The sequence below is a fragment of the Elephas maximus genome, chromosome 19 (genome assembly GCF_024166365.1).
Source record: "Elephas maximus indicus isolate mEleMax1 chromosome 19, mEleMax1 primary haplotype, whole genome shotgun sequence".
NCBI lineage: Eukaryota > Metazoa > Chordata > Mammalia > Proboscidea > Elephantidae > Elephas > Elephas maximus.
This window is the reverse complement of record NC_064837.1, coordinates 59,231,845-59,259,047: the sequence shown is the minus strand read 5'-3', so window position 1 is coordinate 59,259,047 and position 27,203 is coordinate 59,231,845. Positions and strand designations below refer to the sequence as shown.

General features: G+C 38.0%; 1 protein-coding gene across 4 annotated transcripts in view; it reads left to right on the top strand.

The window, feature by feature from the left end:
* The window catches only part of LOC126063239 (ABC-type organic anion transporter ABCA8-like), an 81,523-nt gene that overhangs the window by 26,253 nt on the left and 28,067 nt on the right, over positions 1–27,203 (top strand). For 2 of the 4 annotated variants that reach the window (XR_007514225.1, XM_049861465.1), the window contains exons 7-18: positions 2,482–2,623; positions 2,888–3,073; positions 4,443–4,590; positions 8,408–8,576; positions 13,775–13,833; positions 15,572–15,682; positions 17,340–17,515; positions 18,209–18,328; positions 18,565–18,703; positions 19,319–19,409; positions 22,312–22,451; positions 24,939–25,058. Coding sequence is in view for 3 of the 4 variants with exons in the window: in XM_049861465.1 (XP_049717422.1) it covers positions 2,482–2,623; positions 2,888–3,073; positions 4,443–4,590; positions 8,408–8,576; positions 13,775–13,833; positions 15,572–15,682; positions 17,340–17,515; positions 18,209–18,328; positions 18,565–18,703; positions 19,319–19,409; positions 22,312–22,451; positions 24,939–25,058 (1,601 nt within the window). In the remaining variant the exon portion in view is untranslated. The remainder of the gene's footprint in view (positions 1–2,481; positions 2,624–2,887; positions 3,074–4,442; positions 4,591–8,407; positions 8,577–13,774; positions 13,834–15,571; positions 15,683–17,339; positions 17,516–18,208; positions 18,329–18,564; positions 18,704–19,318; positions 19,410–22,311; positions 22,452–24,938; positions 25,059–27,203) is intronic. The other 2 variants (XM_049861467.1, XM_049861466.1) reach the window with 2 other exon arrangements.

The following is a 27,203-nucleotide window of genomic DNA, read 5'->3' as shown; positions in this document are numbered from 1 at the left end:
GGAAAAAAATTTTGGCAATTCCAACTCATAGTGGTATAGGACAGGATAGAACTGCCCCACAGAGTTCCCAAGGAGTGCCCGGTGGATTGGAACTGCCAACATTTTGGTTAGCAACATAGCACTTAACCACTTACTACACCACCAGGGTTTCCTTACAAATCAGACAAAGGCTTACTCTCTAAAATCTACAAGAAAAAGGCAAATGGGCAAAGGAAGTGAACAGACACTTCACCAAAGAAGACATTCAAGCAGCCAACACACACACACACACACACACACACACACACACACACAAGGAAATGTTTGTGACCCCTAGCCATCAGAGAAATGCAAATCAAAACCACAATGAGATACTATCTTACCTCAGCACTACTGGTACGAATCACAAAAACAGGAAATAATAAACACTGGAGAGGCTGCGGGGAGTTTGGAACTCTTATGCACTGCTGGTGGGAATGCAAAATGATACAACCATTTTGGAAAATGATATGGCACTTCCTTAGAAAGCTGTAAATAGAAATACCATATGATCCAGCAATCCCACTCCTAGGAATATATCTGAGAGAAATAAGAGTCATCACACAAATAGACATATGCACACCCACGTTCATTGCATCATTGTTCACAATAGCAAAAAGATGGAAACAACCTAGATGTCCATTAACAGATGAATGGATAAACAACCATGGTACATATACGCAATGGAGTATCACGCAATGATAAAGAACACTGATGAATCTGTGAAGCATCTCACAACATGGATGAGTCTGGAGGGCATTATGCTGAGTGAAATAAGTCAATCACGAAAGGAAAAATACTATATGAGACCACTACCATAAAAGGGTTTACACACAAAAAGAAACAATCTTTGATAGTTACAAGGGAGAGGTGGGGTGAGGATGGAAAAACACTAAATAGAAAATAAATAAGTGGTAACTTTGGTGAAGGGTAAGAGAGTACCCAATACTGGGGAAGCCAGCACAACTTATACAAGGCAAGGTCGTGGAAGCTCCATAGACACATCCAAACTTCCTGAGGGACTGAACTCCTAGGCTGAGGGCTGTGGGGACCATGGTCTCAGGGAACATCTAGCTCAATTGGCATAACATCATTTATAAAGAAAATGCTCTACATTCTACTTTGGTGAGTAGGGTCTGGGGTCTTAAAATCCTGTGAGCAGCCATCTAAGATACTCCACTGTTCACCCCTTTGGGAGTCAGGAATAATGAAGAAACCTAAAGATACAAGGGAAAGATTAGTCCAAAGGGCTAATGGACCACATCTACCACAGCCTCCACCAGACTGAGTCCAGTACAACTAGATGGTATCCAGCTACCACCACGGACTGCTCTGACAGGGATCACAATAGAGGGTCCCAGACAGAGCTGGAGAAAAAATGTAGAACAAAATTCTAACTCACACACACAAAAAAAGACCAGACTAACTGGCCTGACAGAGACTGGAGAAAACCTGAGAGTATGGCCCCTGGACACCCTTTTAGCTCAGTAATGAGTTCACTCCCAAGGTTCAACCTTCAGCCAAAGATTAGACAGGACCATAAAACAAAACGAGACTAAAGGGGCACACCCACCCCAGGGGCAAGGACTAGAAGTCAGGAGGGAACAGGAAAGCTGGTAATAAGGAACCCAAGGTCAAGAAGGGAAAGTGTTGACATGTCGTGGGGTTGTTAACCAATGTCATAAAACAATATGTGTACTAACTATTTAATGCGAAACTAGTGTATTCTGTAAACCTTCATCTAAAGTATAATTTTTAAAAAATTAGAAAAAGAAAAAGAAGTTATAAGTTGCAAATGGTTAAGCACTGGACTACTAATGAAAGGTTGGTAGTTCAAATCCACCCAGAGGCACCTTGGAAGTAAGACCTGGTGATCTGCTTCCAAAAGGTCACAGCCTTGAAAACCCTATGGAGGGCTATTCTACCCTGTACACATAGGGTCGCCATAAGTCTCAAATGACTCGACGGCAACTAACAACAATATGCTTTTAAAAGATCATCCTTGCTTCATTATTGAGAATGAAGTAATGTAGTAAAAGCGGAGCAGAAAACCAATTAGGAAGCTGTTGCAGAAGTCTCAGCAAGAGATGAAGGTATCATAGGATGAGGTTGCAGTAGGAGGAATGGAGAAGAGTGAACAGGTTTGGAGAAGACCTGGTGACTAAAAGTGGGAAATGGGAGGAAGGAATCAACTACTACTCCAGTTTATTGACTTCCTACTGTATCAAATCTATGAGACTGGAAGCCTGCTTTTTTTCCTTTTGTTCACAATGGGGTGTGTGTGTTTCTGGAATTGATTTGAAGCAAATAATATATTCTGCCCAGAATATTTATCTTTTATTTATATATCCTAAAATGCTCAATAAATATCTGCAGAATGAATGAATAATGTCAATATCCATTCCAGGTCCTACTTTTCAACTAAAGACGAAATGCTAAAATAACATTTTGTTTCCTCACTAGGCTCTCCTGGGGTTTGCTCTATGCTGGCTTTATCCTCATTATGGCCCTTTTTGTGGCCGTTATTGTTAAATCTTCCCAGTTTGTTATCCTGTCTGGCTTTGCGGTGGTCTTCGTACTCTTTCTCCTCTATGGATTGTCTTTGGTGAGTTGGTGAATTAAATCTCTTCCTAATCGGCTGTCAGCTCTAAGGCACAAGTGTTGGTATCTAATCACGTTCATTACTCCATATACTCCTTTCATTTGTTCTGTTTGCATGAGAAAATATGTAGACAGTAGTGTTTTGTAATGCCAACTTATAGTACGATTTGTAGAGCAAACTATAATTTTGTATATTAAAACCCTTATTTTTTATGCTAATAATATCTCTCAAAGAAGCGTAAACCAACTGGATCTTATCTCATTTTAGATAGCCTTGGCTTTCTTAATGAGCGTCTTGGTAAAGAAGTCTTTCCTCACTGGCCTGGTCGTGTTCCTTCTCACTGTCCTTTGGGGGAGTCTGGGATTCACAGCGTTGTATAGACATCTTCCTGTATCCTTGGAGTGGACTTTAAGTATTTTTAGCCCTTTTGCCTTCATGGTTGGAATGGCTCAGGTGAGAATCAAGTTGATTTTCTATTCATGAAATTTCCAAAGCATTTTTTCTCTCTGGAATTCAGTAGTCTGTCATCATTTCCATGATCCATGCTGTAAATTTAAAGCCCTAGAGAAGACACTTGTGAGGCTGCAAAGATGAACTTTTAAAAGTGTTGGAAGTGTTTAGCCCAGCAAATAAGTCATTTAGCAAGTAAAAAGTGGAGGGTCAATATATAATTATTTAGAGACAATACAGAGCGTTTTTTTTAGGCTATTTGCTGTTCTAAATTTAATTCTAACTATTCCAGCTCATATTTTGCCCTACTGATGATGGTAAAAGTGAAAAAGAAAGATAAAACTAAATTAAAACACCTTGAAAACACACTTATTGAAAAATTATATTTCTATTCCTAAAATGTTCTTTTGCTGTGTCTATTTGAGTCTTACATTGGATCCACCTTGGCTTTCCCTACAATTAGATGGTAATGCCAATCAGTAAGTCAACTCAAAGGCAACGGGTTTGGTTTTTATTTTTTAATTTTTCAAAAGTGGATCCATTATCAAAAGAGTTGTTCATTAAAAAGTATTCATTAACTTGAACACTTTTCCCACTGAGTCTCCCTTAAGCATATCGGTACATTTTTTCTGAGAGCAAATTCTCTTCAAGGAGCATCAAACCTTTTTCCCATGTTCCATTTGGTAAAAATTAATGTAAGGTCAAGCTCAAATCTGATCTTTTCCCATGCTTCCCTACCTCCTCCTAATGCTCTAATTTCATTTGGAACATATCTTTAGCATAAAAAGTCAGTTCCTGTCAAGTCAATTCTGACTCATGGTGATCCTATTTGTGTGAGAGAAGAACTGTGCTCCATAGGGTTTTTCAACAAACCCCGGTGGCTCAGTAGTTAAGTGATGTGACTGCTAACCAAAAAGTCAGTAGTTCAAATCCACCAGCCTCCCCTTGGAAAGCCTACAGGGCAGTTCTACTCTGTTCTATGGGGTGGCTATTGGTTGGAATTGACTCGAAGGCAATGGGTTTGGTTTTTGGTTTTTTTTTTTTTTTTTTTAATTTTTCAAAAGTTGATGACCAGATTTTCTTTTGAGGCACCTCTGGGTGGACTCGAACCACCATCCATTCAGTTAACAGCTAAGCTGCATAACCTTTACACTACCCAGGGACTTTACCAAAGCAATTACTAACTCATATTAGAGTTGTTCATGTGTCCATACTTTCCAGTAGACTTGAGAACTTTAAAGTAGGCAGCCTCCTTATTTATCATTGTGTTCCTAGTATTAGACAAAAAAATAGCCATTCCTATGATAAAGCTAATTGCTTAAAATTCCTCATACACCTAACTTCCTTTAATTAACTATTTTTATATTTTCAGCTTCTACGCTTGGACTATGACTTGAATTCTAACGCATTTCCTGATTTAGCACATGGCTCAAATCTAATCGTAGCAACACATTTCATGTTGGTGTTTGATATTTTCCTCTATCTGGCACTGATGATTTACTTTGAAAAAGTTTTGCCAAGTAAGTAGTGATATGATTAAAATCAAACATCATTTTAATCATTTTATTTCTTTAAACAAAATGGCCTAGCACGCGTGTTATTTGTATTTTAAGAACTACCTTGTGTACGAACAGGAAGGTGATAAGCACAGTCATCACCATTGGCAGGATTAACTCCTCTTGCAACTTTCTGGATGAAAACTAAAGCCTGGACTTTTTACAGAATCACGAACCTTTATTTAAATTTCTCTCTTCTCTGAGTGTATGACTTGTTTCTCTTCTAATAGATGCTTAGAAAGCTGTTTGCTCAATGGGTCTGGCCCGCTCCTTAATCATAGAAATTTATAGTTGCAGTTGTATAATTACTTAGCTCTGTGGTCCTGAACCTCAGATGTCTATCAGAACCACCTGGGGAACTTTAATGACATGCCAAGGCCAGCCCCACCCCAGGAGAAATTCTGATTCAATTAATCAGCATCTATATTTTTTAAAGTCTCCGGAGAGTTTTTACAGTAGGAAAGCTGTTGAGTCATAAATGTTCATTTTTATCACCTTGCAACTTACAAGAGTATAAATTCCACAAAAGCAGGTATTTGTTTTTCCATAGATGTAACCCAGGCACCCACTGCGGTGTCTGATGTACCAAACCAAAACCGATTGCCATTGAGTTGATTCCAACTCATAGTGGCCCTACAGAACAGAGTAGAACTGCTCCATAGGGTTTCCAAGGAGCGGCTGGTGGATTTCAACTGCTGACCTTTTGGTTAGCAGCAGAGCTCTTAACCACTGGGCCACCAGAGGTCCTGTGTACACTAGGGACTCAGTAAATATTGGTGGCTGGAATGTTGGTTGACTTTTCTATCCCATCTTCTATAATCAGGATTCCCGGGTGGTGCAAACAGTTCCAACATTTGGCTGATAACAGAAAGATTGGAGGCTTATGTCCACCCAGAGACTCCCCAGAAGAAAGGGCTGATGATCCATTTTCAAAAGATCAGCTATTAAAAACCCCAAGGAGCACAGCTCTACTCTAGCACACATGGGGCCACCATGAGTCAGAATCAACTCGACACCAACTGTTTTTTCTATAAGCAAAGGCAAGACCTTGTGTTTCATCACAGCATTTCCTGTTTGAGACAGAATGCCAAGGGCCCTTCCAATGAATGAACACTCGCAGAAAGAGGAGAAAGGAGAAGGATGAGAGGGAAGAAGGGAAGTAACTCCCTGAGCAATGAACTAACCGTGTTGTTCTTTTAGATAATCCCTTAAAAATGGTAACTGGCTGTACCTTTCTGGAGAGCCCAGAATAAAAGATTTCAAGATTTATAATCATAAACTTATATATTCATTATGTAACTGGAATTGTTTGAGTGCATTTAATATATATTTTTTAATTATTCAGCTATATAACAAAATTATTTTTCTTCTCATCTGCTAATAACCCAAGCTTTTCTAACCCTTGATGACACTGCCTCTTTAAGAAATGTATTTAAATATTTTTCCTCTGTTCAACTTCTGTGGTGTTACTTTTATGGAGAAATTTCAGTGACTTGTTTGTGTTTACACCGCAAAATTTTTTTATCCCTCGTGCACTGTTAGTTCAGGAACTTTACTCTTACGATGCTTATAAAAACCAAAAGCCGTTGCCATCGAGTCGATTCTGACACATAATGACCCTATAGGACAGAGTAGAAACCCACAAGGTTTCCAAGGGGTGACTGGTGGATTCAAACTGCCAACCTTTTGGTTAGCAGCCAAGCTCTTAACCACTGCTCCACCAGGGTTCTTTGTGGTGTTATAACTACTAGTTATTCCTCTTTTTTTTGTTGTTGTTGCTTTTTCTTGACCATCCTACTTACAGTTTTTCGTCTATTTGGGTTTTTTTTTTTTCCTTCATGGTGTTTGTTCCTAATGCGTGCGCAAACTAGTTTCAGATGCCACTATCTTTGCAATTACTTAATAGAATTTTCTTAGGTCACTGGTTTCTCTTATCAATTTAAATTTTCTTTTGATGTTGTTGAATAGCTTGTGCACTGTGTGATAATTTCATCTTTTCACAGTCATTGTTTCAAACATGTTAAGATGATATAACTTAAAATATTCTATTTTTATGGTATTGTTTTAGCATCTTATATCAAGTATTATTCCACCTCCATCCCTATACCTTATTCTTAACATTTTTTCTAGTCACAAAGATCTTTTTTGCATGCACACTTTTTCCAGTTTCCAAAATATTTCATTTTATTAATATAACTGGAAGGTTTCTTTAAGCTAAAATAACAAAATTATTTTATTTTTCTTACAAATTATCATCCATTCATTAGGCCTGAATTTTCAGACTAGAGGTTACCTTGTTCAAAAGTCTTTTAAAGATAAGAATGACAGCAGAAAATCAACTGGATGAAAATGGCAGAGTCATGCAATATTAAGTCTGGTGGCAGAATGCACGCAGTTATGGCTGCACGCTTTTATTTGTTCTAAGTGAAAGTTAGACTTCCTGAGCAAGGGGAAGAGATGCGCACTGTGGGGGGAAAAAAAAACTTGATTAAGGAGTCCATTAGAGAAACTGTTTAAAAACAGGTAGTACCCCAATTGAAAGTGGTGAGGGGGCTGGAGTTTACAGTTAGGAGTCTTGGTGGTGCAGTGGTTAAGAGCTTGGCTGCTAACCAAAAGGTTGGCAATTGGAATCCACTGGCCACTCCTTGGAAACCCTATGGGTCAGTTTTACTCGGTCCTATTTTTTTTTTTTATAGGGCCACTATGAGTTAACGCTGACTCAATGGCAATGGGTTTTAACCTGCTTTTTCATGGTTGGACCAGTGTTGCTAACTCATGTTGATAAGCAGCACTGCTAACTCCTGCTAATCCATGCTGATAAGTAAAACTTGCTTACGTTTAGATTGAGTTTTTTGTAAATGGCCTTATGACTAATTTGGCTCTTGGCCCAGGGAAGCCATTTGAACTCTTCCCTCCATAAAAAATTTTAACAGTGCTAACTAATCATATACCATGTGCCAGGGACATAGAGAATGGTCACTCAATATTTATTGCATGGATGAATGACTGTACACATCCATTTGAAAATTCATCACCTTTTCAGTGGAGGTGAGTTGCAGAATATTAGACAAATATAATTCTCATTTCATAGTCTTTCCTAACATGTAAGAAAATAAAAGTGATGATAAAGTGCAAGTACACTGAGAATTAACTTCCAGCAAGATGTTCACGAATAACATGCTCTTAAAGCAGGTCATAAGCTCGCTTCCAAGAAAAGTGTCTTTGGAAGAGATCAAGTGTAAATACAAAATAGCTTTTTTTTTTTTTTTGTTCCACTCTGTGTTAAGTTTAAATAAATTATTCTGTCCCCTTTTCTCCCTTTTTGATAGTATGTCACTTACTTTTATTAAATCCTACTCTTCTCTTGGAATATTTGTTTTAGATACCCAATAGTCACGTCTCCATTTCCTCTTCCCTTGCCAGTGTAATGACGCATGGTCTCCTGGACAGAATTCAGCATGCATGTGGTATCTTGAGTCTGTATTCCAATATCTGACCTTCTGGAGGCTAAGAAAATTGTTAATGTTTAACTAAATTGCTCCTGAATTTTTTTTTTTAAATCACAGTTTCATTGCTTTCTATGGGAAACAAATAGTAGAAATATTTTAGTGATTTTTTTTTCCCCTTGGGATGCTAGATATGCCAAAATATGCACATTACCTTGTGTTGACAATATGTTCAGATTTAGAAACAAAAAGGTTCATAGCAGCGTTGCATTAAGCTGACTCAATCCCTTAAAGTGATGACTGACCCAATAATTAATTGTCTCCTGTTCATGTAGATGAATATGGACATCAACATTCACCCTTGTTTTTCCTTAAGTCCTCATTTTGGTCACGACAACAAACGGCTGATCAGGTGGCCCTTGAAGATAAACTAGATTCTGATCCTTCATCTGACGACTCTTTTGAACCAGTGTCTACAGAGTTCCATGGGAAAGAAACCATCAGGTAACAAATGCAAATGGAGGACAGGCCAAATTCTGAGAAGCTAATACAGTTACTGCTTGGCTGCAAACCAAAAGGCCAGCAATTCGAATCTACCAGCTGCTCCTTGGAAGCCCTCTGGGGGAGTTCTACTCTGTCCTGTAGGGTCGCTATGAGTCAAAATCGACTAACCGGCAATGGTAATAGTGTCGGGCCTCCCTCAGGCATGACACTGAGCAAATTTCTCTTTTGTTCCCTGCAGACATCTTCTGCTTAATCTCATCCCATGCTATCTCCCTCACTTCCTACTCACATTTAAAGAAACCCCCCCTTGCTGGCCTATATTGTAGACATTTACATTAAATAAAAAGGAATCCTGGTAGCACACAGTTAAGACTGCTAAACAAAAGGTTGGCGGTTCGACCCCACCCAGCAGTGGAGTGTTTTAACCATTGCACCGCCAGGGCACTTACCAATTGCTGCTGAGTCAATTCCAACTTGTGGCAAAACCCATGTGTGTCAGAGTAGAACAGTGCTCCATAGGGTTTTCAATGTTTGATTTTTTTAGAAGTACATGGCCAGGCCTTTCTTCCAAAGAGCCTGTGGGTGGACTCCAAACTCCAACCTTCCAGTTAGCTGTTGTTGTTATTGTTGTTAGGTGCCGTCAAGTCGGTTCCGACTCATAGCGACCCTATGCACAACAGAACCAAACACTGCCCGGTCCTGCGCCATCCTTACAATCGTTGTTATGCTTGGCTCATCGTTGCAGCCACTGTGTCAATCCACCTCGTTGAGGGTCTTCCTCTTTTCTGCTGACCCTGTACTCTGCCAAGCATGATGTCCTTCTCCAGGGACTGATCCCTCCTGACAACATGGTCAAAGTATGTAAGACGCAGTCTCACCATCCTTGCTTCTAAGGAGCATTCTGGTTGTACTTCTTCTAAGACAGATTTGTTAGTTCTTTTGGAAGTCCATGGTATATTCAATATTCTTCGCCAGCACCACAATTCAAAGGCGTCAACTCTTCTTTGGTCTTCCTTATTCATTGTCCAGCTTTCAAATGCATATGATGTGATTGAAAATACCATGGCTTGAGTCAGGTGCACCTTAGTCTTCAGGGCGACATCTTTGCTCTTCAACACTTTGAAGAGGTCCTTTGCAGCAGATTTGCCCAAGGAAATGCATCTTTTGATTTCTTGACTGCTGCCTCCGTGGCTGTTGATTGTGGATCCAAGTCAAATGAAATCCTTGACAACTTCAGTCTTTTCTCCATTTATCATGATGTTGCTCATTGGTCCAGTTGTGAGGATTTTTGTTTTCTTTACGTTGAGGTGTAATCCATACTGAAGGCTGTCGTCTTCGATCTTCATTAGTAAGTGCTTCAAGTCCTCTTCCGTTTCAGCAAGCAAGGTTGTGTCATCTGCATAACACAGATCGTTAATGAGTCTTCCTCCAATCTTGATGCCCCGTTCTTCTTCATATAGTCCAGCTTCTCGTATTATTTATTCAGCATACAGATTAAATAGGTATGGTGAAAGAACACAACCCTGACACACACCTTTCCTGACTTTAAACCAATCAGTATCCCCTTGTTCTGTCCAAACAACTGCCTCTTGATCTATGTAAAGGTTCCTCATGAGCACAATTAAGTGTTCTGGAATTCCCATTCTTCACAGTGTTATCCATAGCTTGTTATGATCCACACAGTCAAATGCCTTTGCATAATCAATAAAACACAGGTAAACATCCTTCTGGTATTCTCTGCTTTCAGCCAGGATCCATCTGACATCAACAATGATATCCCTGATTCCACGTCCTCTTCTGAAACTGGCCTGAATTTCTGGCAGTTCCCTGTCAATATACTGCTGCAGCCATTTTTGAATGATCTTCAGCAGAATTTTGCTTGCGTGTGGTATTAATGATATTGTTCTATAATTTCCACATTCGGTTGGATCCTTTCTTGGGAATAGGCATAAATATGGATCTCTTCCAGTCAGTTGGCCAGGAAGCTGTCTTCCATATTTCTTGGCATAGACGAGTGAGCACCTACGACGCTGCATCCATTTGTTGAAACATCTCAATTGACATTCCATCAATTCCTGGAGGCTTGTTTTTCGCCAATGCCTTCAGAGCAATTTGGACTTTTTCCTTCAATACCATCGGTTCCTGATCATATGCCACCTCTTGAAATGGTTGAATATCGACTAATTCTTTTTGGTATAATGACTCTGCGTATTCCTTCCATCTTCTTTTGATGCTTCCTGCATCATTTAATATTTTCCCCATGGAATCCTTCACTATTGCAACTCGAGCCTTGAATTTTTTCTTCAGTTATTTCAGCTTGAGAAACGCTGCGCGTGTTCTTCCCTTTTGGTTTTCCATCTCCAGCTCTTTGCACATGTCATTATAACACTTTACTTTGTCTTCTCAAGAGGCCCTTTGAAATCTTCTGTTCAGTTCTTTTACTTCATCAATTCTTCCTTTTGCTTTAGCTGCTCGACACTCAAGAGCAAGTTTCAGATTCTCCTCTGACATCCACCTTGGTCTTTTCTTTCTTTCCTGTCTTTTCAGTGACCTCTTGCTTTCTTCATGGATGATGTCCTTGATGTCATTCCACAACTCGTCTGGCCTTCGGTCACTAGTATTCAATGCATCAAATCTATTCTTCAGTTGGTCTCTAAATTCAGGTGGGATATTATACTCAAGGTCATATTTTGGCTCTCGTGGACTTGCTCTGATTTTCTTCAGTTTCAGCTTGAACTTGCATATGAGCAATTGATGGTCTGTTCCACAGTCAGCCCCTGGCCTTGTTCTGACTGATGATATTGAGCTTTTCCATCGTCTCTTTCCACAGATGTAGTCAATTTGATTTCTGTGTGTTCCATCTGGCGAGGTCCATGTGTATAGTCACCGTTTATATTGGTGAAAGAAGGTATTTGCAATGAAGAAGTTGTTGGTCTTGCAAAATTCTATCATTCAATCTCCGGCATTGTTTCCATCACCAAGGCCATATTTTCCAACTACTGATCCTTCTTCTTTGTTTCCAACTTTTGCATTCCAATTGCCAGTAACTATCAATGCATCTTGATAGCATGTTCGACCAATTTCAGACTGTAGCAGCTGATAAAAATCTTCTATTTCTTCATCTTTGGCCCTAGTGGTTGGTGCGTAAATTTGAATAATAGTCTTATTAACTGGTCTTCCTTGTAGGCATATGGATATTATCCTATCACTGACAGCATTGTACTTCAGGATAGATCTTGAAATGTTCTTTTTGACGATGAATGCAACACCATTCCTCTTCAAGTTGTCATTCCCAGCAGAGTAGACTATATGATTGTCCAATTCAAAATGGCCAATACCAGTCCATTTCAGCTCACTAATGCCTAGGATATAGATGTTTATGCGTTCTATTTCATTTTTGATGATTTCCAATTTTCCTAGATTTGTACTTCATGCATTCTAGGTTCCGATTATTAATGGATGTTTGCAGCTGTTTCTTCTCATTTTGAGTCATACCACATCAGCAAATGGAGGTCCCAAAAGCTTTACTCCATCCACATCATTAAGCTCGACTCTACTTTAAGGAGGCAGCTCTTCCCCAGTCATCTTTTGAGTGCCTTCCAACCTGGGGGGCTCATCTTCCAGCACTATATCAGACAATGTTCTGCTACTATTCATAAGGTTTTCATTGGCTAATGCTTTTCAGAAGTAGACTGCTGGGTCCTTCTTCCTAGTCTGTCTTAGTCTGAAAGCTCAGCTGAAACCTGTTCTCCATGGGTTACCCTGCTGGTATCTGAATACCGGTGGCATAGCTTCTAGCATCACAGCAACACACAAGTCCCCACAGTACAACAAACTGACAGACACGTGAGGGTTTCAGTTAGCAGCCAAATGCTTATTCACTTGCAACACCCAGGGACTCCTAGTTCACATAACTCATATAATGTAGCCTGAGTCATATGATGAGGTTGTAGTAGGTGATAAGATGTAAAATTGAATTAAGTTTATGGATTTTATACTTACCTGGTAGAATAAAACAATGCAGATAAAGTTTATAGACCTGTAACAGCACCCAGCATATGTTAACTCAGTTCCTTTCTATTACCATAATCATCATCTAGCCAGTATCATCTTGTGTTTATTAAATGCCAGCCATGAACCAAGCACTGTGCATGCAACATGAAATATTTAATTTACCTTCAAAACAACCCTAAATTACTCTGAATTATCAAGTTGGAAAAGCTGAAGCTTATCTGGGATACATGCATTGGTTAAAGTAACAGCGCTATTAACTGGTATGGATGGGACAAGTTCAGATGGTTAGGACCGTGAAATCCATCTTCCTGCTGGTATGATACATTGCCTGTCTTCCTTACAGCAATTCGAACTGGTTCATTCCAGTTCGATTCTCTGCTGAATATTTGCATTTCCACCCCAGATATACTGAATCAAGAGGAGACCTGGTAGCACAGTAGTTAAAGTGCTCAGCTGCTAACAGAAAGGTCAGTGGTTCAAACCCTCCAGCAGCTCCTCAGGAGAAAGATGTGGCAGTCTGCTTCCGTAAAGATTTCAGCCTTGGAATCCCTATGGGGCAGTTCTACTCTGTCCTATAGGGTCACTATGAGTCAGAATCCACTAGATGGCAACAGGTTTGGTTTTTTGTTTTTATACTGAATCAGAATCTACATTTTAATAGTCCCCAGATAAGAACCTTGTTAAAATGTAGATTCAGTATATCTGAGGCAGAAGTATGCATTCTCAGCAGGGGGTCAAACCAGAGTGTACACTCCCTACCCAACCTCTGGTGACCCTGACTCAAGATAACCAAAGATGTTATCTTCTGTGCTAGTGGTTCATAATGAGCTTTTTAGTATTGGATAGTATCATTATGTCTTGATCTAGCTTCCTTGGCTTTGTAGTTCAGAGATGATGCTGGCACGCAATTCCAATGTTGACCCAGACCCCAATCAATGAAAGAAGAATCTCCAACGATGGGTCACTATTATAGGTAAATTTTTAAAACTCCCTAGGTGAAACTATGAGGCCAGGATTGGGATTCCAGCTGATTCTGCCAGACAACTATGACTGCATGAAAGTGAAGGTCCCCCAGATTTTCCTATACCCTGAAGATAAGAGTCATCTAATCCAGTCAACCAACCTCAGAATTACAAACTGAAGAAAACTGTCACCTTGAAGCATCTTTTCTTTTCTTTCTTCAGAATCAGAAATGTTACAAAAGAATACAAAAGAAAGCCCGACAACATAGAAGCTTTGAAAGGTAAAAAAAAAAAAATTAGTTATTATATTGATATCGATTTCCTGACTTTAATTCAATGTGTTTTACTCTTGGTGAGCAAATTCTAGTGGTATTTCAGGTTTGAAGATAGTTATCTGAGCCACCTGATACATTTTCCCTTCCAACTGCATTATTTCTACTATAGAGAAGTTAGAAAAACTGGGTCATTTGGAAATTATATGTATTTGAAAGATATATTGTGCAATACTGGGAAAGCCTAGTCTTTTTTTTTTTTCTGGAAATTGAAAATTTTCTCTTGTAATCCCAAATTATTTTAGATACTGTATGTTTTTTATTTTGTGCAGAAAAGTTAATTGCCTCAAAGGATTTTTAACCATATAATAACTTACTATTGATCGTACTCCCATTCAATAAATATTAACATATGAGTCGGAATTGACGCGACGGCAAAGGGTACCATATGCCAGGAAATATCAATGAGTTGAGGAGTTCAAAACGTGTTTGGTTCCTTTAAAACCAAGTAATTTTGTTGGTAAATTCCCCTAACTAGGTAGTAGACAAGAATCATCCTAGGTGAAGGGAAGGACAAAACACAATACAGGGGAAGTCAGCCCAACTAGACCAAAGCAAAAGTGAAGACGTTTCCTGAACATGACCACTTTGATGGACAGAATAGCAGGGGTGGGGGTCTGGGGACCATAGTTTCCAGGGACATATAGGCCAACTGGCATAACAAAGTTTATTAAGAAAATGTTCTGGATCCCATTTTGTTGAGTGGTTTCTGGGGTCTTAAAAAGCTTACAAGCAGCCATCTAAGACGCATCAATTCGTCCCAACCCACTTGGAGCAGAACTCCAAAGAAACAAGGAAAATAGTAGGCCAAGAGGCAAAAGGTCCACATAAACCAGAGACTCCATCAGCCTGAGACCAGAAGAAATAGATGGTGCCCGGCTAGCACCAATGACCACCCTGCCTGGGAACGCAACAGAGAGTCCCAGGTAGAGCAGGCGAAAAATGTGGAACAGAACTCAAATTCACATAAAAAGACCAGACTTAATGGTCTGACGAGACTGGAGGAACTCCTGAAACTATGAGCCCCGGATGTTCTGTTAACCCAGAACTAAACCATTCCCGAAGCCCACTCTCCAGACAGAGATTATACTGGACTATAAAACATAAAATAATATTCACAAAGAGTGCTTCTTAGTACAGTGGGTGGCTCCTGTCCGGAGGCAGGATGAGAAGGCAGGAAGGTACAGGAACTGGTTGAATCAACACGGGAGACCTGGGGTGGAGAGGGGGAGTGTGCTGTCACCTTGCAGGGATTAAAGAAACAATAAATAAATAAAACCAAGTAATTTCAAAACAGGATATTTTGAAGGATCCCCAAACCTATTGCCATCAAGTCAATTCCCACTCAGAGCTACCCTATAGAACAGAGTAGAACTGCCCTATAGTGTTTTGGAGGAGCAGCTGGTGGATTCAAACTGCTGACCTTTTGGTTAGCAGCTGAGCTCTTAACCACCATACCACCAGGGCTCCTTTTGAAGAATATGTTTATGAAAAGGCATTTTGTTATATTTTATTTTGAATTTAACAAGCCAGTGTATTCATACTTAGAAAACAGCCATTCAAAGAATTAAAAAGATAATTCATTGGCTCCGTAATAAAATTTGTATGTGGTTTTAACTGTTGTTTTTTTCCTTATTCCCTATGTCCTTTCCTTCTTTCCTTTCTTTCAACCTTCTTTCCATCCCAGATCTGGCATTTGACATATATGAAGGGCAGATCACTGCAATACTTGGCCACAGTGGAGCTGGGAAATCAACACTGCTAAACATTCTTAGTGGGTTGTCTGTTCCTACCAAAGGTAAGAGATTTTTTTTCCCAAGTCACAAGTAGACAAAAAATCAGCTATTAATATAAAGTCCTTCTGATAATCACAAACACAGATATCAAGGGAAAAACTGGAACTTTACCTATATTATTATTTTATAGAGATATATTTGAAGCCCTGGTGGCACAGTGGTTAAGAGCTCAGCTGCTAACCAAAAGGTCAGCAGTTTGAATCTACCAGCCGCTCCTTGGAAACCCTATGCGGCAGTTCTACTCTGTCCTACAGGGTCACTAAGAGTCAGAATCTACTTGATGGCAATGGGTGGTTGTAGTAGTTAAAAGCCGTTGCCATTGAGTCGATTTTGACTCATAGCTACCCTATAGGACAGAGTAGAACTGCCCATAGAGATTCCAAGGAGCGCCTGGTGGATTCAAACTGCTGACCTTTTGGTTGGCAACTATAGCTCTTAACCACTATGCCACCAGGGTTTCCGGTAGTGGTAGTAGTACTAGTAGTGGTAGTAGTAGTGGTAGTAATGGTAGTAGTAGTATATAATTAATTTGTATATATGGAATTTGAATAGTTCATGATAATTATTTTCATGGTCATTAATTATCATTTAGAAATCTCTGGGTGGTGCAAACGGTTAAGCGTTCAACTACTATTCAAAAGGTTAGCCGTTCCAACCCATCCAGAGGTGTCTCAGAAGAAAGGCCTGGCACTCTGCTTCCAAAAGGTCAAAGCCATAAAACCCTATAGAGCAGATCTACTCTGACTCATATGGGTTCATTATGAGTAGGAATCAACTACAAAGCAACTGTTGTCTTTGGGGGGGTGAGGGGAAGGGGCATGGTTAACATTCCAACTTGTATCAGTTAACTCTTGCTACATAACAAACCACCCCCATACTTAAGGGCTTAAAACAAAAACGTTTTATTGTTATTGTTTCTCACAATTCTCTGGGCTGGCTGGGAAGTCTTTCTGTTCTGGACTGAAGTGGCTGGGACTGGATTGTTTAGCATGGAGTCACTCATGCGTTTGGGGCTTCAGCTGAGACAGCTTTGCGTATCTGTCCATGTGGACTTTCATCTTTGAGGAGGTTAGCCTGGGATTCTTCACCCAGTGATCGCCATGTTCCCAGCAACAAGAGAGGCCAAACCACAGTGTGCAAAGCACTTTATAGCCTCTGCTTGTATCAAGTTTGCTAAGATCCTACGGGTTATATAAAAAACAAACAACCAAACCATTTGCCACTGAGTTGATTCCAGTTCCTGGAGATCTCATGTGTGTCAGAGTATGATTGTGCTCCCTAAGGCTTTCAGTGACTGATTTTCCAGGAGTAGATCAACAGCTCTTTCTTTCAAGGTACCTCTGGGTGGACTTGAGCCTTCAACCTTTTTTTTGGTCAGGAGCTGAGCATGTTAACTGTTGCACCACCCAGGGATGCATTGGTTATAGAGCCAAACCTTAATGTAAGGGGTGGCTAAAGAGACTACCTCTTGATGAAGCCTTTTTTTTTTCCATGTACCACAAAACTAAAATGGAAATTCATGACGTCTGAATTATATAATACCTTAAAAATAAAATCATACACTTAAAATTGAATTAATATTTAGGTTTTTTTATTTTTAATTTAAAAAGGTCTTCATTTAAGCATTCTCCTGATTTTAACTTCTCATCTTTGTTATAGGTTCAGTCACCATTTACAATAACAAACTTTCAGAAATGACTGACTTCGAAAATATCAGCAAACTTACTGGAGTTTGCCCGCAATCCAATGTTCAATTTGACTTCCTCACTGTGAAAGAAAATCTCAGGCTGTTTGCTAAAATAAGAGGGATTCTTCCACAAGAAGTGGATAAAGAGGTACAAAAATATGTTGGGACTAATACATTGGTCAAAATGAGATTATTAAGTTTATTTTCACTGAGTTTTTTTTTTTTTTCATTAAATTATCTGTGCCTAAAGGATTATATAAATGTTGGACAAGAAAATCCAATTTAAATCCAAGTTATATATAACTTACAATGTGCCAAGCATTATCTCTAACTGTAAACATACTAATTCATTTGTCCCTCATAACAACCCTATGAGGTAGTTCCTATTATTATCTCCATTCTACACATGCAGAAACTGAGGTTCAGAGAGGGCAAGTAATTTGACCAAGATTATGCAGCTGGTAAACATGATGTGGTATTCCAACCCAGGCAGTCTGGCTCCAGGATCCCTGTTTTTAATCACTACACCTTACAGCCTTATATTCATAAATTAAAGTTACTTCCACCTCACACAAAGTCATGTAGAAAGTTTACAGCATTCCCTCAGGTGGACCCCAGCTTAGGTAAGAATGAGAAAGTGTTAGAATATTCATCGGAATCTTCTAGAAAGTGACACCACTGGTCATCTAGCAACCTCTTGCTAGAAACAGAGAGCTAATGCCGGGGAGAAATGTAGAAGCCAGAAGGAAGAAAGGAAAGAAGGAAGTGAGGGTCGGAGAAAGGGAGGGAGGGAGAGAGGGATGAACCTTGGTTTATGATATAAATGTTGTCCTTTGGTTAGGTAGAAAGAGTTTTGCTGGAATTGGAAATGAAAAATATTCAGGATGTCCTCGTTCAAAACTTAAGTGGTGGACAGAAAAGAAAGTTAACCTTTGGTATTGCCATTTTAGGAGATCCTCAGGTAAGTGGAACTAAATTTACAGGCAATTCAAATTTTTTAAAAAAATGAAACTTTGTTAATAACTCAAACCCTTTATTTGCAAAGAATATCTATGATATTTATAGCAGAACATTAAAAATGAGTAAAATCCTAACCGTAATACCTTTCAAATGTAGATAATTGATAGTTTCTTTATTGCTTCTGGAAGAAATTCACCTAAAGAGAAAAATGCTTTTCTATATATCTCTCCTCTGCAGATTTTCTTATTAGATGAACCCACTGCTGGGTTAGATCCTTTTTCAAGACACCGTGTATGGAACATCCTGAAGGAGCGTAAAAAAGACAGAGTGATCCTCTTCACTACCCAGTTCATGGATGAGGCTGACATCCTGGCTGGTAATTGTTGGTTTCCTTTAGCATGGGGATGAAGGCTTTAGAGATCTAAGAAATTCGGATTGGTATCCTAAACAGCTGTACCTTTACTGGTGACAATATGAACTAGGATCAGAGAGTATTACTCATTGAGTGCGTTCCATAGAATTTGTATCACTGTGATTGCACAGGAACTTTATCTGCCAAGAAGCACACAGATGGTAAAGCAAGTGACAATCTATATTCTAAAAGATATACTTTTACTCAGAATTGAGGTAAACCAACTTGATAACCAAATAATTTTAATATATTTTCCTTTAAAACATATAATGTGATGATTCGCAATATTAGAAAATATACCCACATAATTTAATATCCCTCATGGGTTGGATGGTAAAACAACAGCCTAAGAGATATAAATAGGATTGTTGTTATATGCCATCCAGTCAGTTCCAACTCACAGCGACCCTATAGGAAAGAGTAGAAGTATGTCTATTTCAATGAGCCCTCATTAAGCTATGTATTTGAAACTGTCAAAGCTCCTAAATTAAAGTTAAGTCATGTAATCCATTACCTGTCTTTTCTCAGAAATGAATGGGCAACTTCCTAACACTTTCTTCTTTGCTTCTTTCCTTTCAGATAGGAAAGTGTTTCTCTCCAAAGGGAAGCTGAAGTGTGCAGGCTCTTCTCTGTTTCTGAAGAAGAAATGGGGGATTGGATATCACTTAAGGTGTGGCCACTTGAGGAGGCTGAGAATAAATGAGAGCTGGGCTTGAGTAAGGCGCAATGATTAAAGCAGAACTTTACAACACAAAAGCAAATCTTTTATTATTATTATTATACCCAGATGTTTGTACATATGTATGTTGTGTATATTGTGTGTATTATATATAAATAGATATATATATATATTTAGTTGAGAATATAAGAGAACTTTCTAAGCATTGACACATAGTATTTCACACGCTCATTATCTCTCATCCAGTGTATTAATCTGGAGCCCTGGTGACATAGTGGTAAAGGGCTCGGCTGCTAACCAAAAGGTCGGCAGTACAAATCTACCAGCTTCTTCTTGGAAACCCTATGGTGGCAGTTTACTATGTCCTATAGGTTTGCTATGAGTCAGAATCGACTCAGCGGCAATGAGTTTTTTTTTTTAGTATATTAATATACTTTCTTAAATGGGCTCCTTACTTCCACCCCTCACCCTAGAACCTCTACTTCTTTCTTGTTCTTGCTCTTCTTTCCTTCCTCTTTGTTTTATTATCATTATTTTGAATGGTAGCATATCCTGTTGTTTATTGAGTAATTCAGAGGTATGATATTCAGTATTATTTTATTAAAAAAATTTTTTTTGAGATAGAAACTTTTGTTACTCTTACTGTACAGGTAAAAATATAAGCTCCCTAGATTAATAAGTGGTAGAACCAAGAATTGAGTCAGGATATTTTTAACTTCAAAGTCTAGTATCTAAATCCATGTTTTAAACTACTTTTTAATTTATATATGATTGGTTTGTTTTTCTAAAGTACAGCTCTGATTTATATCATCCATACTTTAAAAAGAAAACATATGATGATAACAAAAAAAAAATTCTAGTGCTTCCATTAAACCTACCAGAGTCCAAACTACTTAACCACGGAATGCTAGAGTAGCCCAACCTATCATGACTCCTGTCTCATTTGCTCTTACCCAATTCAATACATTTTTGTAGTTAAAATGCCCCATCATGGTCCACATTTTGCCTTTGTTTGAGGTATTTTCTAAGTCTGGCACAGCTTCACTGAACTCATTTCCACTGTTTAAGTCCTAAAGAGTTAATGTAAATGCCACCTCTTCCTGTAGACGTTATTAAGATTCCAGCTCTGTGTAAGCTCCCAATTCCCTGATTTCCTAAAGCATTTTGTTTGAATTTTCTTCTTGGGAATCATTAAAAATCACTTATGAAGTGGGAGTAGTAATTCCTAGTTGTGAGTAAATGTTATAGAAAAATAAATGAGATGATGACTACCATATTGCATGGCAACATAACATGTTCTCAAAACATAAAAACAAACAATGCTAGTTAGGATCCCTGGCTAATTCACAAGTCTCTCTGGCTGCTCCTAGATAGTAATTTGTGTATTTACTTCTCCTTCTAAACCAGAGGTCAGCAGACTATAGCCCAGGAGCTGAATCTGACCCACTTCCTGTTTTTGTGAATAAAGTTTATTACAACGGAGCCATGCCTTTGGTTTACAAATTTTCTATGACTGCTTTCCTGTTACAATGGCGGAGTTGCGAAATTGCAACCAAGACTTACAGGGCCACAAAAAATCTAAAATATTTACTATCTGGCTGTTTATAGATAGTAAACCATTCTTTTAAACCGTAAGCTCCTGGGAGAAGGACACTGGGTCCTGCTCATGAAGTCTTCTGTAGCCCATAACAAGTCCTTAAAGTGAACATGAAATATTTCTTGAATGGTTTTTGTATTTTATGGTGACATCAGGGAGAACATCTCAGATACTTTTTGCTTCATTCCCACAGTGGATTTCACTGGTTCTAAGTATGGCATATATTCTTGTAAGTTTGTGCATACCTTATGAGTAAATGGAATAATTTCGACTTAACCACTGGGCAAATAACAATTTTTTTGAGAGCTCGTTAAGTGCAAACCTCATTATTATTCAATTCTTAGAACAAGTCTCTATGCTAGTATCAGTATTCCAGTTTACTAATGAGGAAACTGTTTAGACAGGCTAACACATTTCAAATTGCAAAACCACTTTTTAAAGCCAGGTCACTACCTATATTTTTACCTACTGTATACTCTATAACCTTGATTTATAGATTGATTTTGCAGAACTTGTTAAATGTTTTTCTACAATAGGAAACTTACCTGGGGGTGTTTTTGAATGGATAGACTTATTTTTCTCAATGATACTCTGTTCTTCTTCAAAGTTCTATTGTTAATATTACAAAGGAAGGGAAAAATTAGCCATCGTCCAAGCCACACCAACATTTATCCATCTCATAACCCTGTTAATCTATCTTATAGCCCTGTTTTCTTTATAGCACTTATCTGTTTGTTTATTGGTTTTCTGCCCATCCCTCCACTAGACAGTCAGTCAACTCTGCAAGAACCAATTATTCACTATTGTACCTTCAGCAGGTAGTCCGATGCTTGTCACATATTAAGAACTCAATAAATTTGCAATGGATGACTACATTGAATACTGAGCATCTTTTGCTCCTATGTCTATCCAAAGTCCTCTGTTCTTGCCTAATACAATCCTCTTATTTAATTTTCCTTGAACATTATTTATCTTGTATAATCCTGATCTTTGCTGTTTTGCACACCTGGTGTCCCTACTCAGTAGCTATTCTTCTTTAAGGACATGATCAACACTGATCTTCTCAAGGTACCATCCCTGGTTAACCTGGACAGTTTTTCTGGTTAGCTCTTTTTTTTTTTCCCCACCACATTTATAGGACCTGATTTTTTGTCCTCTTATTTGATGTTCACATGGCCTATTTCTTACATTAGGTTTTAAGTGATTTTTTTTTCTTTGTCCCATAAACACTAGTAATTTTTTTTCATGGTATTGGGGACTATGTCAAATAACATATGCCTTTCTTTTGAACACCAGTTTGCAGGTGGATGAAACGTGTGTTCAGGAAGAAATAACAGCACTTATTAAACAGCACATCCCTGATGCCAAATTATCAGCACAAAGTGAAGGAAAACTTATCTATACGTTGCCCTTAGAAAGAACAAATAAATTCCCAGGTAATGTACATGAATACCGTGAAATGAAATATGTAAATAATATTCATAATAATAATGATAATTACTATAACTAACATTTATTGAGAGTATAATATGTGTCACATATTTGAAAGATGGTCAAAGGAATAGTAGAGTAACTGGACTGTTTTATCTATATGGGGAAATATTATTTTATTCTAATAGTTGCATTGTAATACCTGGTCATTTTACAGAGTTTCTTTTAGTCTTTCATTTGCCTTGCAGTGTTTAGAAGAATGTTCAAGTATTCATAACTATACTTGTTGCTGTCGAGTCAATTCCAACTCATAGTGACCCTATAGGACAGCACAGAACTGCCCCATAGGGTTTCCAAGGAATGGCTTCATTGTTGTTGTTGGGTGCTGTCAAGTTGGTTCCAACTCATAGCAACCCTATGTACAACAGAACAAAATGCTGCCCAGTCCTTTGTCATCCTCACGATCGTTGTTATGCTTGAGCCCATTGTTGCAGCCACTGTGTCAGTCCATTTTGTTGAGGGTCTTCCTCTTTTTCACTGACCCTTTACTTTACCAAGCATGATGACCTTCTCCAGGGACTGGTCCCTCCTGATAACATGTCCAAAGTATGTGAGACGTAGTCTTGCCATCCTTGCTTCTAAGGAGCATTCTGTTGGTACTTCTCCCAGGACAGATTTGCTCGTTCTTTTAGCAGTCCATGGTATTATGTTCAGTATTCTTTGCCAACACCACAATTCAGGATTGGCTAGTGGATTTGAACTTCCAACCTTTTGGTTAGCAGTCAAGCTCTTAACTACTGCACTGCTTGGGCTCCTTCATAACCATATATGAATACAAATAGTTGAAAACTTCTGGCTTAACCACTATGTTAAACAGAGCCATGATATGGCTATTTCTCTTGACATGACTTTTGCCATATTTTGGGGTTTTCAGGTGAACACATAAAAATTTTCTAATTTTGTCTGTCATTCAGGGAAACTTCTCCCTGATAATAGCATGTTATGGGGGCACAGTGGTTAAGAGCTATGGCTGCTAATCAAAATGTCGACCATTCAAATCCACCAGCTGCTCCTTGGAAACCCCATGGGGCAGTTCTACTCTGTCCTATAGGGTCTCTATGAGTCAACTTGATGGCCACAGGTTTTTGTTTTCCCATGAAGGGTAGGTTGAATGGTTGAAACAATTAACCTTGCCATGTGGGTGGTTAACAAAGACACATAAATTACCACACAAAGCCTTTCAAATGTACATTTCATAATGGCAACACAAGTGTTCCTTAGAACCAACAAGGAAGTTGTTACTTAAATCTTATTAGAGCATTTTAGTAGTAATTATAATTTAGAGAAAGTCTGTGAAAGACTTAGGTAGAATGAAGAAAACCAAAACCCAAAACCAAACCCACTGCCATGGAGTCAATTCCGACTCACAGCAACTCTATAGGACAGAGTAGAACTGCCCTGTAGAGTTACCAAGGAGTGCCTGGTGGATTCGAACTGCCAACCTCTTGGTTAACAGCTGTAGCACTTAACCACTACACCACCAGGGTTTCCAATAGAATGAAGAGTAAGACATAATACTTACTAGCAGTTTAGTATTCTTTTCTACTTTACTGGATACTTCAACAAAGAGAAGCTTTTTTAACTTTTCCTTTCTCCTGGTAGAAGCCTCAGGTTGAAGCCCTGGAACTTCTGCCAACACACTAGGATTTGGAATTAGATTTTTACTTAAACCTCATTTAATTAACCACTGTAATTTAAATCTCTACAAGCAAGGACATTGTTCATTGCTATATTAACAATGACAACTGATACAAAATACTTTTGATGAACTAAAAAATGACTGGAGACAGAATTGCTGAGAGGGAGTATTTACTATCACAATTTCTTAATTTTCCCAGAATACGCCCTAAATCAATTCCTCATTCTTCATCTGTGAGATATTCTGAATTTTTTCTTCCATTGCCAGAAGCAGAAATTTTAAAAATGACATATGTTGTGTCCTTCCTTTTACAGATATTTTCTGAACTGAAGAAGATTCTGCACCATCCAATTAATTCTTTAAAAAAAAAAAAAGTTCTTTTCCTTTTTGTCAGTTGGAGTATAAATGACTCCCATTTGTATCTGTTCTCTGGAAAATACTCTTCAATTAATTAGGCTTAGTGTTGAAGAAATCAAAAGTTCTCATATTAGTTAATTTTTATAAGCAATTCAGAGGAAAGGTAAAATGAAATCTTAATAGAAATGCAAATGAATATAAATACTTGATCATAAGAAGGTAATATTTGGGATGACACCTGATACAAATTGAAAATAATATATAGAATTTGAATAATAAAGTTATTTATTATGAAATTTTCAGTTTTTCAAATGTGCTGCACGTATCACAAGTATAATTTCATATATTTGCCCTTTTTCATTTGAAAAACTGTTCTCAGCTCACTTGTATTTTTTGTGTGTGTGTGTTTATTTGCTGCTCTGTGTGTGTTCTTTAGAACTTTACAGGGATCTCGATGTCTGTCCTGGCCTGGGAATTGAGAATTATGGTGTTTCCACAACAACTTTGAATGAGGTGTTCCTGAAATTAGAAGGAAAATCAGCCATTGATGAATCAGGTAAAAAAAATCCATGAAAACTCGTGTAAAATTTAGTATTCACAACCCCCAATGTAATATATATTTCCAGAAGGCTCTGTTCCACGTATGTGACTACAAAGTCTGTGGCCATTTTTAGACAAACCTTCATCAAGACACAATGTATCCTTGTCACATTTGTTACTTCTATTGTCAGGATTGTCTTGCTATCGAAGATTGCCCTTTTACTTCTAACCCAAATTCATTGTCCTTATCTTATCCTCAGCCCACCAAGAGAAATTTCAGACTAAACATTTATTCTAAATCTCTCTCTGTAAGCACTTTGTGAATAACTGCCTTCTAGCCTCCATGGTTTCTGATGAGAAGCCAACTGTTAATCTCATCAAGGATCCCTTGCGTATGATGAGTTATTTTTCCCTTGTTGCTGTTCAGATTCTCTTTTTGTCTTTTTTAAAATAATATCCTATTGTGTTTTTGGTGAAGGTTTACACAACAGTTTAGGTTTCCATTCAATAATTTCTACACAAGTTGTTCAGTGACATTGGTTACATTCTTCACAATGCACAAACATTCTCATTGTTTCCATTCTGGTTGTTTTATTTCCATTAACCTAGTTTCCCTGACATGTCATTGGCTTTTAACAGTTTGACTATGATGTGATTAGGTGTGGATCTCCTTAAATGTGTCTTACTTGGAGTTAGTCGAGCTTCTTTAAAGTGTAGATTATTATTTTTCATCAAATTTGGAACACAGCCATTATTTCTTCAAGAATACTTTCTGACAATTTCTCTCTTCTCCTTCTGGGACTCCTATTATATGTATGTTTGTGCTTGATAGCATCCCACATTTCTCTGAGACTGTTCGTTTTTGTTCATTTCTTTTTTCTTTCCATTCCTAATACTAAACCCAGTGCCGTCGAGTCGATTCCAACTCATAGCAACCCTATAGGATAATCGCAATTTATCTTTTGTCATGTTCACTGATTTTTCTTCCACCAGTTCAAATGTACTGTTGAGTTCCTGTAGTGTATTTTTCTTTTTCAATTATTATACTTTTCAACTTCAAACTTTATTTTTTATAATTTGTTTTTCAATAATTTTTTATTTCTTTAATGATATCTCCTATTTTGTAAAAAAAAAAAAAAAATTTTTTTTCCTATTTTGTGAGATGTGATTGTCATCTTGATCATTTAAAGTGCAGTTTAATTTACAAATAATTGGGAATTTCCTGTATAGTATAGTTATTGATATATTAAAAATTTTAGTGTGGTCATAGAACATACTTGATAATTTAAAATCTTTTAAATTTACTAAGCTTATTGCTGAATTCACATTTGGTCTATTTTGGTGAATGTTTATTTTACTCTATTTTTTTTTTAAAGTTTGTGTTGAGTGAACTATATACATATATAATATGTATTTTTAGAACTCCAGTTGTTGTATGGAGAGTTGTATATATGCCAATTAGGTAAAATTGGATGATGGTGTTGTTCAACGTATTTTGTCTTTACTGATTTTTTTTTCCCTACTGAGGATTATCGAAATCTCTAACTATGATTTTAGACATGTCTAGATTTGTCTTCTTCTCCCTATAGTTGGGTAAGTTTTTACTTCATGTAATTTGAAATCTGTTTTTAAGCACATACGAATGAAGGTAAGTCAAAAAGTATTGCTGCTAGGGTTCCAGTTCATACATGCATGGGTTTATTTCAAACAAAACATGCTTAAACATGTGTCTGAGATCAGTGGATGGCTGCAGACAAGTTCTCTCAGTAATACACTTGTCTTAGTCTTGTTAGGGTGCCTTCAAAAAAAGGGATACTTTTTGTATCATGGAAAAAAACAATTTTGAGATCCAGGCTAATACCAAATTTTTAACAAAACTCAGTGGACATCTTCCCAAATCATAGAAGCTTTGCAACAAGTTTGTGGGAATGCTGCCCCACATAAGACAACAGTGTTTGGGTGGATCAAGCATTTTAAGGAGAGTAAGGAAGACCTCAAAAATGGGCCAAGGGAGGGAAGGCCACTTAGAAGGTTATGGCGACTGTTTTTTGGGATTCCAAAGTAGTAATCTTGCTAGATTTTCTCAAAGGACACAGGACAATCACAGGGACTTATTATGAAGAAGTTTTAAGAAAATTGTAAACTGCATTGGTGAGAAAAA